General features: G+C 33.1%; 1 protein-coding gene across 4 annotated transcripts in view; it reads left to right on the top strand.

Moving 5' to 3' along the window:
- The window catches only part of Ift74 (intraflagellar transport 74), a 74,592-nt gene that overhangs the window by 48,346 nt on the left and 13,055 nt on the right, over window positions 1-13,191 (top strand). For all 4 annotated transcript variants that reach the window (XM_076843365.2, XM_076843366.1, XM_076843364.1 and 1 more), the window contains exon 14: window positions 11,803-11,856. In XM_076843365.2, coding sequence (XP_076699480.1) covers window positions 11,803-11,856 — 54 coding nt within the window. The remainder of the gene's footprint in view (window positions 1-11,802; window positions 11,857-13,191) is intronic.

The following is a 13,191-nucleotide window of genomic DNA, read 5'->3' as shown; positions in this document are numbered from 1 at the left end:
CTTATTAAGCCATTTTATACATGTTGAAGCTCAAAAAAGTTTTGTTTTTTAGTAAGGAATAAAGTGTAGATTTAAACCAAGGTCTCTGACTCCAAAGTCATAGTTCCATTGCCTAAATCTAAGCTTTAACCTTCTGACTTGAAGTGTTGCATTTGTGAAATAAAAATGTTCTTAGATTTAAATAGTTTAATTTTTATATAGCTGTGTGTGGCTTTCAATAAGGCATCTAAAAGCAGATAGACATTAAAACTTCATTATTAGGTAAGTGAATTTGCCCAAGTCTAGTTTTCTCATGAAAAGTGAATATAATTATTCTATCTCACCAGGGCTTATATATATTAAAAGTCACATATAGCAAGATAGACTCACAATAAATTGTTAAGAATTTATTTTTAATAATTTGTTTTTATTAACAAAAACTATTGCATATAGCATAACATTTTCAAATATGTATACATTGTAAAATGGCTCAATAAACATTAATATATGCTTTACCTCACATTTATTTTTTGGTAGTAATATTCAAAATCCACTCTTATTAGTGATCTTCAAGAATATACTACATTGTTATTAATTGATAGTAATCATGTTGCATAAAATATATTCAGGACTTATTCTTTCTATCTTAACTGAAATATTATATCTTTAGACCATAGTATTTTCTTTACTGAATAATTTCATTGCTTTTATTTATATAGACTAGTATTCTTGATTTTCTTTATTAATATATTCAAAACTATTCTGAAAAATCTTATAATGTTCTTGATTTTTGATGCTTCATAGGATATGTTCTAAATTTTCCTCTTCCTAAGGTTTTTCACTAAAATGTCTTGGGTGGTGGGGGTAACAATGTATTATTAGTTACTAGTTCTGAGAGAAACATAGTGCAGAATGCTTTGGATTTTAGCTTCCATTTCTCTTTTTGTTTTCTAATCTTTGTCCTTTTTTTAAGGCAGAAAAAGAATCTAATTCTATGTAATGGCGGCAAAAAGCATTTATATATGTTAAATATATGATATATGTTATGTATATATTCATGTATATATGTGATATATACATATGTGTGTATGTATATATCAGTGCATTCTTTTTTTGTTCTGCTGTATTGTAATCATCTTAGATTATTGGTTTAACAGCACAGGGGGGTTTATTAGATGGTTACTTGTTAGAAGGTTACTTGTTAGTTCAGGACCTCATTATTTCCTGCCTGAACTATTGTAGTAGCCTCCTAACTGGTCACCCCACCTCCAGTCTTGCCCCCTCTCAGATTCTTTCACCATAATATTGCCAGAGTGATTTATGTAAAATATGATTCTGTGTCATTCTTCTGTTTAACAGTGGTTGGCCAGTGACATATAAGATAACGTTAAAGAATTTTTGCATGTCGTACTAGTCCCTCTGTAATCTAGACTCTATGTCATTGACCTTCCCTTCCACCCACTCATCATCTTCACACTTTGTGTTAACAATTTACATTTAGAAACCATATAGCAAACTGTTTCATGCTCTAACCCTTTGCGGCTACTATTTGTTTTTTTTATCTTGAATGCTCTTTTTCCTGTTTTTTTTTTTTTTTTTTTTAGCTGATTAAATTCTCATCCTTTAAGACCTTTAAGCTCAGGTATCCTCTCATCCAGCATAACTTTTAACTTCCTTTCCTGACTTTTTTCTGAGTGGGACTGAGTGACCATCCTCCATGTTTTTAGATCATGTTTGTTCTTGAACATATCACTACTTTGATCACTTTATATTGCAATTATCTACTCATGTGTTTATCCTCCTTGTTTTCTTTCTTTCTTTCTTTCTTTCTTTTTTTTTTTTTTTTTTTTTTTTTTGGTACCAGAGATTAAACCCAGAGTTATTTAACCACTGAGCAACATCCCCAGCCTTTTTTATTTTTTGAGATAGGGTCTCTCTAAATTGTTTCCCTTTTAAAAGTCCTCAAGACTTTGGTAGTCTCTATCATCAATACAGCATCTGAAAAAGTAAACACTAAATAAATGTTTCTGAAATGAACTAAATAGCCCACATTTTAGCAGAGAAAGAGTTGTAAATTGAATTAAAGGTGAAAATTGAGCTCTAGTTATTTCTTTGGGCCCCCTCATTTTAAGATGATGCAAGTATGTACTCTTCCCCAAAGAGGATTTAACTACAAAGACTTTATTACATTCATTCTAGAGGATTTGTATCTTGGGTTCATGTTTTCCAATAAAGCAGTAGACATTTATCTGTATTATCTGCATTCTCAGTAGTTCCTTGACTCAAGATTGTTGATAATCCATTCTTTAGGATGTAGATGATAAGTGGTTAGTTTTTACTACTGTGTGAAATTGCTGAGTCTTTAGGCAGGGTAGTTCTCAACTTTACTCAATGCAGGTTTACGATTAGATTTTCAAAAGTCTGTTAAGTTAGTTACCACTTCCATCTTCTAATTTTTTTTTTTCTTTTCTGAGTTGCTGGAAGTTTCTATTTATTTATTTATTTATTTATTTAAGTACCAGGGATTGAACTCAGGGCTCTTCACCACTAAGCCACATCCTCAGCCCTTTCTTTTATTTTATTTAGAGACAGGGTCTTGCTGCATTGCCTAGGACCTCACTGAGTTGCTGAGGCTGGCTTTGAACTCAGGATCCTCCTGCCTCAGCCTTTCCAGCTGCTGGGATCACAGGCGTGTGCCACCATGCCTGGCAGGAGTTTATACTTTTAAACATTATTTTTTCTATAGTTTTAGTGGAGTTTGAAGGAGGTCATGATATGCATGTTCAATCTACCATCTTTACCAAGAAATTACCAAATGTATCACTTGGATATGCTTCATTTTATTGGCTTTTAACAAGTTTGTGTGTGTGTGTGTGTGTGTGTGTGTGTGTGTGTGTGTGTGTGTGTGAGAGAGAGAGAGAGAGAGAGAGAGAGAGAGAGAGAGAGAGAGAAGAGAGAGGAGAGAGAGAGTGTTATGTCCCAAATGACCATTTCATGGACTTTCATCGACTGTGCAGTTAGCCTCAATCACGCCTTCCGGCTTTTAAAAACATTTGCTGTGGCTAACACATATAGTCCCCATTACCAGGCAGGCTGAGGCAAAAAGATTGGTTGAGCCTAGGTGTTTGAGGCTAGCCTGGGCAATATAGTGAGACTCCATCTCGAACAAACAAACAAAAAATAAAATCTAAAAATTATTTTTCTTAACTTGTTAAAGTTATTTTAAAGACTCAGCTTATTTTTATTTTTAAAAATTTTGATTTAAAAAAATGAATCTGATGGGTATTTAATGTGGAAAAATTCAAGTAACTACAAAAGTATATAAATAAAAAATCATCTCTTTTCACACTTACCTGAGTTCTCAGAGGTAATCATTGTTTATACTTTGATGTTTAGCCTTTTACATTTTTTTTCTATGCATTTACAAGTTTTAATTTTTTAAATGGAGTAATATTGCATAGTTCTTTTGAGCTTTAGTCTTTTCATTTAACTATGTTTAATGCACATTATCTTATGAAAGTATATATACCTTATTCTGGGAAGTGGTAAAGAATAATTGTTAATATTAGAGCTGTGAAGTCTGACTTAAGAATAATGCCTATAGTGCATGTGAAGCACTTGTGATAATCATTAACCACTATTATGGTAATGTTTGTATAGTATTTGCTGTATCCACATTGGCATTTACACTGTTTCTGCTTTTCTATTTCCAAGAAAAATGCTGCAATAAACATCCTATATTAACGCTTATTACTTATGCAGTACTTGTAGAGAATAAATTTCTACAGGTGAAATTTTGAATAGAATAGTATTTATAATTTTGGTTTTACAAATTTCCTCTCAGAAAATGCTGACCCATTTTATACAACCAGCAGCAGTATATAAACATGTTTCCTTATCAGTGCCAGCTATATAAATGTTTTAATTTTTGTCCGTCAAGGTAATATATCCATCTCTTCCCAGTTTGAAAATTTGGACTGTTCTTAAAAGCCTGAATGTGAAGTATTGCCATTAACCACAAGGTGGGGCTAATTTTCTAAGAATCCAAACACAGAGATTAGGATTGATGAACAATTAACAAAGTACAGTCACATACCTCTCTAGGAGGGGTTTTTGAGCACAGTTACTCACAAAAAAAAAAAAAAAAAAAAAAAACTATTTCTTCATTCAGTCCAGTACTCCAAATATGGATTCAGTTTTAAGTCTTATCATAGATTATTTTTTTAAAAAATACTTATTTTTTAGTTATACGTGGACACAGTATATTTTATTTTTATGGGGTGCTGAGGATCGAACCTAGTGGCTTATGCATGGTAGACGAGCGCTTTACCTCTGAGCCACAACCCCAGCCCCCTTATCATAGATTATTAACATTACAGGCATATAAATGAATAACTATTATGATGTGATAAACATAGATCATAATGGAAGTACACATAAGGTAGAAACATTGGATTACTTTTCTAAATTCTGAAAGTATTTATTATAATTTACATGCATCTTTGAAGAGTAGTAAAAGTACAAAATGTAATATTTTTCTTTAGTTTGTCTGTAAGATACTTCTTTATAGTCAGATTTCTAAGTTAAGAGCTATTGGTTATATCAGGTAAAATAAAAAAAAAATATTTAAGGAAGACTAGTGTTTTTCTGCAACCAGAGTACCTTGGTTCAAACTATGCTATTTTTATTGTTCAATCTTGGACATAATGTTTAAACTAATTTTACCTTAGTTTTCTCATCTTTAAAAGGGAAATAATAATAGTCCCTACATTATGGCTTATTATGAGGATTAGCTGAATGCAGGATACATGTGTCTGTGTGTGTGACTCACAATAGGATTCAATTTCAAAAGTTATCCTAAATATTAGCTAACAGTGTTGTTAATGCTGTTAGCTTATAGACTGAAACTTGAGTAATTTTTTCTGGATAGTTTCCTAAGCTTATATTAGAAAGTTTTTTTTTCCATTAGTATTTCCTCTAAATATATACAAAATAATTCTTTAATTTCAAAGCTTTTGTCTTCTGGTATCTGGGATAATAAATGGCATTTACTCATTTCTACTTTCTGTATTTTCACAATATATCAGATGAGGAACAAATCATTATTGTTCAGTGTGGAAATTAGTTAGACTACACTTGGTATTTTTCATTAAAATGGTCGTATTATCTCTGACCAGGAGAATCAGCACCATCTGAAACTTCTTAAAAATGCAAATTCTTAGACCCCACTCCAGACCTACTAAATTTGAAACAGGAACAGAGCACAATAATTTGTGTGTTAGCAAGCCCTCCTGGTGGTTCTGACTCATACTGAAGTTTAATAACCATTGCTTTAGAAAATAATTGAGGACCTTATGTTGCATTTAGTATATGCCAAGGACTACTAGTCCTACCATCTGATTGATATTACTCTGTTGAAAAGATCGTCCATATATTTCTTTTGTTTTCTTTAGAGATGGTGAAGCTTTTAGCGATTATTTAACTGTTATGACATGTCTAGAGAATTTTTATTATATTTTTAAAGTGCCTCTTGCATTCAGAAGTAGAATTATCTGACCTTGTCTACATAATTTTAAAGATATGTTTCTGCCAGAATTTAAAATAATTTGCAGGGAATGTATAGTTAGTAAGTGGAATGACATCTAAAGCCAAAAGTTTGTTTAAAACATTGTTTATATGTATTTTAATAGAGCAATTTAGAAGGATTTTAAATTCTAATTTGTTGGATACTGCTGTAATGGCATATAAAAATTAGGTGGGAGAGATAGACTAAATATAAACAGATGGGCTTTAATAGATCCCCAAACTAATTAAAACTGAAGTAGGAGTTGAAATATTAAAATGGCCTGATTTCTGGGCACATGCCTGTAATCCCAGTAACTCAAGAGGCTGAAGCAGGAAGATTGCAGGTTCACGGCTAGACTGAGCAAATTAGTGAGACCCTATATCAAAAAGGACTTGGAAGGTAACTCGGTAGTGAAACAACTCTGGGTTGAATCCCTATTACTACCCCCAATCAAAAAAGAAAAGAAAGAAAGAAAAAGAAAATTGGAGGCTCAAGATCTGGGGATAGAGTTCAGTGGAAGTGTGAGTGCTTCACATACACAAGGCTCTGCATTCTATCCCCAGCACCAAACAGTAGGAGTAGAGAATGGAAAGATGGAGGGAAGGGAAGGAAAGAAAGTGCCTTGGCTAACTAAAATATGTGAAACTGTTACAAGGGGTGTAATAATAGCTCATTATGAATTAATGGGATATAGCCCTGAGAACAGTTGAAATCTTAGGTTGCATTAACTTTGCAACCCATCTAAGATTATGGGAAATGATAGTCTTCTTGGAATCATAAGTTTCTTGGCATAATACTTATAAAAGGGTAAAGAACTGGAATTCATTTGGAGTAGTACTAAGAATGGTAATAAGGAATGAAACCATAGCACATGAGGTACTGGGAGATTTAGCTTGCCCCAGGTGCAGGAAAGGAACCACCTGAATATGCAGAAGTCTTTTTGTTTTTTTTTTGCTCTATCTCCCTCATTCTGTTTGCTTTGCCCTTTCAACTCCAAAATTTGAAGGCTTGCTGAGTTGAGGGCCTTGAGGTCAGTGGAGTTTTTAGTACATCTCTTTTTGATTATGATCAAGAGGGAAGATTGGGGTAGTTACCCATTCCTGAAAATCATAATCAGATCCTCTAGATCAGAACTACTTCTCAAAGTATGAAAATCAAGATAGCTCCAACCTTTACCCCGAGACAAGAGAATTAAATTTCAAAACTTCCTCACAGTGAGAACAGAAGAGGTTGTGATGACACTCAATCTCTTGGTAATGTGAAGAGACCATATCTCCACTGGCTGGCTAAAGCAGGGAGTATCCAAGAGCAATGGTATTCTTTCTGCTATAGCCCAAGACTATGGTAACAGTCCATACCCATTTCTTCCTTCCTGTCTGAGGGAGAGGAAGAGCCTGAATTTGAAGTATATGTTTTTGTGTACAAGTTTTATTAGGGTATATTTTTTGGAGGAAAATATATTATTTCTTTTATTTCTACATTGCCTGATAATGTAAAAACCCCTGACTACTTTTCACCCATCTGATTATCATAATGCTTAATACATAACTCAGTTACATCACTTATGTTTCCTTATACCTTTTGTTATTGCAAACTAATAGATCATAAGCCTTTTGAGGATAGGGCAAAAATTATCTTGTTCCTTATCTTATCCCTAGTATGTATAATAGTACATGTTAGATACTCAGTAAATATATGGAATAAATAAATGAACGTAGAATTATGATCACAGCAGATACTCAGAATTAGAAGATATTTCCAAAATTACCCCATTGTATCATTGTGTCTCTTCCCATCTTTTTTGGTTTCCTCATTGTTGATCCTACCACTTTAAATATTTCTGTTTGCATGATTACACTGCCAATGTGATACTCTGTTTTACTTCTTTCTATCTGTGATCTTTTACTTTCCTGTAATGTTGAATCCAAGGATAGATTTGGTAATCACACTTATCCTGCCTTAGGATTGCCCACACCTCTACATTGCCTTTTATTGGCAGGTAAGATATCAGTTCTCCACTTGGAAATCACAGAATAGACCAGTTCTAATGCTCCCACCACTCTCCTTCCTAGCTGTGATATCAGAGGAAATTTCTTTGAAGCTTGGGATTCTGCTGAGATATGTGGAGCTCTGTCCCATCTAATCTGGCTGGCCAGCTTGCAGCTGGAGACATGTGCCAGATATACTTTCCAATTCAGTATGTTGACAGCTAGGAGGAATATTTGAGGAGAATGAGGGGAAGAGTCTCCACGTTTCTGACTTGGATAATAAGTAGATTGTGAGGACATTTAAATATAATATGGAGCTCACTTCAGCAGCACATAAGTAAAAAACAAATGTAATAAGGAATTAAAATGGGTGCAAATTTTGAGGGGGGAAAGCTAATAAGTTTAATTATAAGTTTGAGATGTTGAAAGGATTTCAAAATCAGGGAAAACATTAGATTTGTGGGTTTTTAAACCACAAGAATGCTTGAGATTGTTATGCAAATAATTCAGCATTAGTACTTAACTCAGAATTTAAATGAAGAAGGAAGAGAAACCCAGGAAGACAGAAAGTGGTCTGGGAGTAAGAAAAGACAGAAAATTGCCCCCCCCCCCAAATAAAAAGCAAAAACAAAGCATAAAGGGAAACAAAGAAATAAGAAAATTGAAATAATCCATCTGTAATGGCAAATCTTGCAGGGTAAGATAAAAACTGAAAACTGTCCTTTGGATTTGATAATTTAGGACTCAGAACTGTATTGAGAGCAGTTTCATTTGGAAAAAGAGGGAAAACCTTCTGCCTTGAGGATCAAAAGCAGGATAATAAATAGAAAAGGAATGTGTAGGGAATTCTCATAAGTTTAGAAGAAGAAATAAAAGGTGGTAATTAAATTTGCATAAAGCTAAGAATCCAGGCCTTCTTCCTAATCCTTTGATGCCTGATCAGTCTCTCAAGAGTGGAACTTCTCAGACAGCTAAAACAAGGAACTATGGACTTTATTTATAACCTAGGCCATGGCAGATTCAGAGCTACTAGATGTTCTAGTACTTCACCTATATTTTAATGACATTTATATGTATCACTCTCTGATCAGAGTGTTGTCCCAGATCATGTATCCTAAAATCTTTAGCCCTTTTTCCTTGTTTTCCATTCAAAAAATTTAGTAAGGTAAGTGAATGGTTGACATTTTTATGGGATTAAGTTTTAGCCCTGTCTTATAATATTTTTAAAAAACTTAGGTATATGAAAAATTTGTTACTAATAACAAGTTACTTCTCACTTCTCCCTCACAACGAATCATACTACAGTATTGTAGTTATCGTTAGTATACTGTTGTTAATTTCCACTGTGTAGTCGTTCAGTAAAGTTATTAATGTATCCAGAGCCTTACCTATGTTGACACAGTATTTCCCATTGGTACTGATTGTAGCCTGGCTAGGAACTCATGACCACATGTATTCACTTTATCTTTCACTTTTAGCTTTTTACTACCAGTAATATTTTGGACCCTGAAGCTTTTCTCAGCATCAACGCTATCCTCAGTGAATTTAAGGAAAGCAATTTCAGACCATAGGGCAAAAAAGTAGTTTTCTGACCTTGTAACTCACCACCAAAGCACATGGAGATCCACGCTTCCCCCGTAATTACAGAGTTTTACACCCAGTTTATTCTGTTTCCTAACTTTACTATCTAGCCAGATCTTGAAAAAACTCAATATCATGTAGGAGGATATATAGAACACAGACTGACTATTGAAACTTTAGTCTTTGGACTTTCCACTGTGATTACCCACTTTCTTGGAATTCTTATTTATTTATTGTTTTTATTTATTTTTTTACTGGTGCATTGTAATTGTGCATAATGTTGGAATTTGTGGTTACACATTCATACATGCACACACTATAACAATATAATGTGACCAGTGTCCCTCCCTAGCACTTCCCCTCTCCTTCACCCCTGCTCTTTTTCCTTTACTCATCTCCCTTTGATTTTCATGAGATCCCTGCCCCGCCACACACATACTTTTCTTTTCCTTTTTTCTCTCTAGCTTTCATATGTGAGAGAAAATATATGACCCTTGACTCCAAGTTTGGCTTATTTAGTTTAACATAATTGTCTCAAGTTCCATCCATTTTCCTACAATTTCATTTTTCTGTATAGCTAATAAAACTCCATTTTGTATATATACCACATTTTCTTTATACATTCATTCATTGATAAACACCTAGGCTGGTTCCATAGTTTGGCTATTGTGAATTGTGCAGCTATAATATATCACTATAGTGTGTTGACTAATTAGGATAAATACTAAGGAGGTGGTATAGCTGGGTCATATGATGGTTTCATGCCTAGTCTTTTGAGGAACTTCCACACTGCTTTCTATAGTGGTTATACTAACTTATAATCACAAGAAAAGTGTAAAAGTTGAACTCTATTCTTAAAGTCCTTCTAGAGGCCACTTCTAATCTGGATCTCCCTTAGAAATATTCAGCTTGTTATTCTTTTCCTACCTGCTGGGTATCATCTTACTAAGCTTACTAGTTTCCATAGAAAGCTGAGAATTAACTGACTGGGATCAAGAAACTACAGATTAAAACAATCACACATTTATTCTTTTTTCTCTACCTGGGAGCTGGGAGCTGCAGCCATCTCACTATTCAAAATAGCCCTGTGCCTCCAAAGCTCAGCATTACTGTAAAAAATCCTATTATAAAGTAATCATGATCCCTAATGTTCTCTTTGTTAGGCTGACATGTTATATTTCATTTATCTCACCGGGCCTTGTATTTTGTCCCTTTAGACATGTCTTTCATGTTCATTAAACTTGACATTCCCCTTTCCAGTTAATACCACCATCTCAGTTGCCTAAGCCAGAAACCTGTGTATTATACTTGACTCCTCCCTCTCTAACCCTCAGCAAAATCCATTCACTTTGGCTCTTGAATGTCTCAAATGAAAATCCAATTTCCATGCTTTTTAGATCTACCCTACTCCAGGAATATTTCATCATTCATCCAAACTTAGTCCCTCTTAAAGTTCTTCAATAATTGTCTTTAGGAGAAAGTCCAGTCTTTAATATGTATTTTTTTTTTCTTTTTTTTTTTTTTTTTATTTATTTTTTTTATCTTTCATACATTTGATTCATGTGAGTTATGCTTTTCCATTTTTACCCCAAATACAAATTGCAGAATCACATCAGTTAAACATTCACAATGTTTCCATAACGCCATATTAGTGACTGTTGTATTCCGCTGTCTTTCCTATTATAAGGTATTTTGTAATCTGCTTCATCTCTGTGCTACCTTTATAAAACTTCACATTCTCTTAGCCCTGCCACTTTCAGTTTCTCATGTTTTCATATCCATCCTCACTTCCACACTTTGGTATTGATAATTCTTTGACATTCCATTTTCTACATCTTGACAAAATAACTCCTATTCTTTTTTTTTTTTTTTTTTTTTGGTACCAAGGATTGAGCCACATCCCCAGCCCTTGAATGTCTTCTTATAAATGACTATGTTCACCTTCATATCTTTCACTATTTTACAGCTTTTTATGATGTCTCAATTATTAGCCCTCACCTCTGCTCTTTTTACTTGTTTCTTTTTACTGAACCACATCCCTAACCCTTTTTTAATTTTTTATTTTAAGAAAAGATCTCTCTAAGTTGATTAGGGTTTCTCTAAGTTGCTAAAGCTGACTTTAAATTTGGAATCCTCCTGCTTCAGCCTCCTTAGCTACTCGTATTCATTCTTTATATGCAGCAAAAATATTACTCCTTTAGAGAATTTTTCCCAGTCCCTGAACCAGATTAGTTGTCCTTGCTGTCTACTCCTATTTTTCATATGAAAGCACTTTTAGTACATTTTAACTTTAATTATTTGTTAAATCCCTGGGCTGTAAGTTCTCTGAGAGATGTTACCCTGATAGCTTGTTTGCTGTTGTGAACTATTTAAAGACAGAATGTATCTCCTTCAGAACTTAGGCTTCCTGTCATCAGTAGTGTTCATATGTTGGCTGATTAGCCCCACCCTGGAAATAGAAAGCCTATAAGTCCTTTCCAGTCAGAAGACTGATTTTCCCAATAGTTAAGTCACAAATATATAGCTCCTTTAAAATACTCTGTAAGTTAATGTAGAAGAATTTCAACCAATTAAAAATATCAAATATTCAGTGAATAATTGCATATAGAGAACCTAAAAGATATTTCTAATTTAGAATATTATAACTGGAAGTTTTGAAATATGTGTTCAATTTTGTATTTCTTATAGGTGAAATGAATCAGAAATACAAGGAGCTAAAAAAAAGAGAGGAAAATATGGACAGTAAGTGATGATCTTATAACTATAAAAATATATTTCAAATTGCTTTTCATTTATACCAAATCAGAGATCCCATTTTAAGAAGACATAATGACTAATAAATGCAAAATATGAAGAATTATAGCACTTTTTTAATTTCTAGGAATTTTAAAAGGTATAAATATATACATGTAGGCATGAGGTTTTTTGTTTTGTTTTGTTTTAATGGGGATAGCTTTTAAAACTAGTATTTACATTTGTAATTTGTATAGAGGGAGCTATAGACCACTTATTGTTTGAATGTTGAATGTCTGTTTTTTTTAAAGAGAGGGAGAGAGAATTTTTTAATATTTATTTTTCAGTTTTCAGTAGACACAACATCTTTATTTTTATGTGGTGCTGAGAATCGAACCCAGCGCCCCACATATGCCAGGCGAGGGCGTTACCGCTTGAGCCACATCCCCAGCCCTTGAATGTCTTCTTATACATGACTATGTTCACCTTCACATCTTTCACTGTTTTACGGCTTTTTGTGATGTCTCAATTATTAGCCCTCACCTCTGCTCTTTTTACCTGTTTCTGTTACCAACTATAACTTTAATGGTCTTTGGTTAGAGTTTTTCTTCACTTTTTTTTTTAATCTCGGCTTTATAAATAGATCTTAAATTAAACTTTATATATTTATAAAATATGTAATTATCTACTACCAGTTTCCTTTCTAATTATCATTTTGCTAATATCTGAAGTTGTTTAGGTCTGATGTCAATTGTTACCTTCATAGATACTTTCTACAAAATGGCAATTATCAATTCTGATTTCACAATAACTCAATTTCTTTACAGTCTCAGCAAGTACCAAAAATTATTTCAAAATTAATTCCTTGTTTTCTTTATATTTTTTAAGTGCTTTTTAGTAGAGAAGTAGGTATAAGATCAAGGAATGATGTGTCACAGCTCCATATGTTGGAAATAGTGTGGCATCTGACATTTAGTTGTATCTTAATAAATATTTACCTACTAAATGTTTAATGAATGAATTAAAAGAATTCCTATGTTCCAGAATCTTAAAAATTGCAAGGCACTTCATCCAGATTTCTTCCTAAGTGTTTATTATAGTTTGTTTTCCTAACAAAATAACCTCTGACAGACATTATTATGTGTAAAAAACTCATATGATTATTTAATATATGACTGATATAGAAGCAGGCTATTTGTAGCTAAGATCTGTAGTTAAATGTTGAAGGTAGAGCATAAATAATAGTTGTTTTTTTTTAATGTTGATTATGGTTTCTGACAACCATATTCATTAAAAAAAAGTTTTGTTAAAGACTGTTTTGATTAAAAATATATTAAATGTTTA

This window comes from Callospermophilus lateralis, chromosome 2 (assembly GCF_048772815.1).
Source record: "Callospermophilus lateralis isolate mCalLat2 chromosome 2, mCalLat2.hap1, whole genome shotgun sequence".
In the NCBI taxonomy this organism is placed as follows: domain Eukaryota; kingdom Metazoa; phylum Chordata; class Mammalia; order Rodentia; family Sciuridae; genus Callospermophilus; species Callospermophilus lateralis.
The sequence above is the reverse complement of the archived record's forward strand: the minus strand, read 5'-3'. Positions and strand labels throughout refer to the sequence as shown.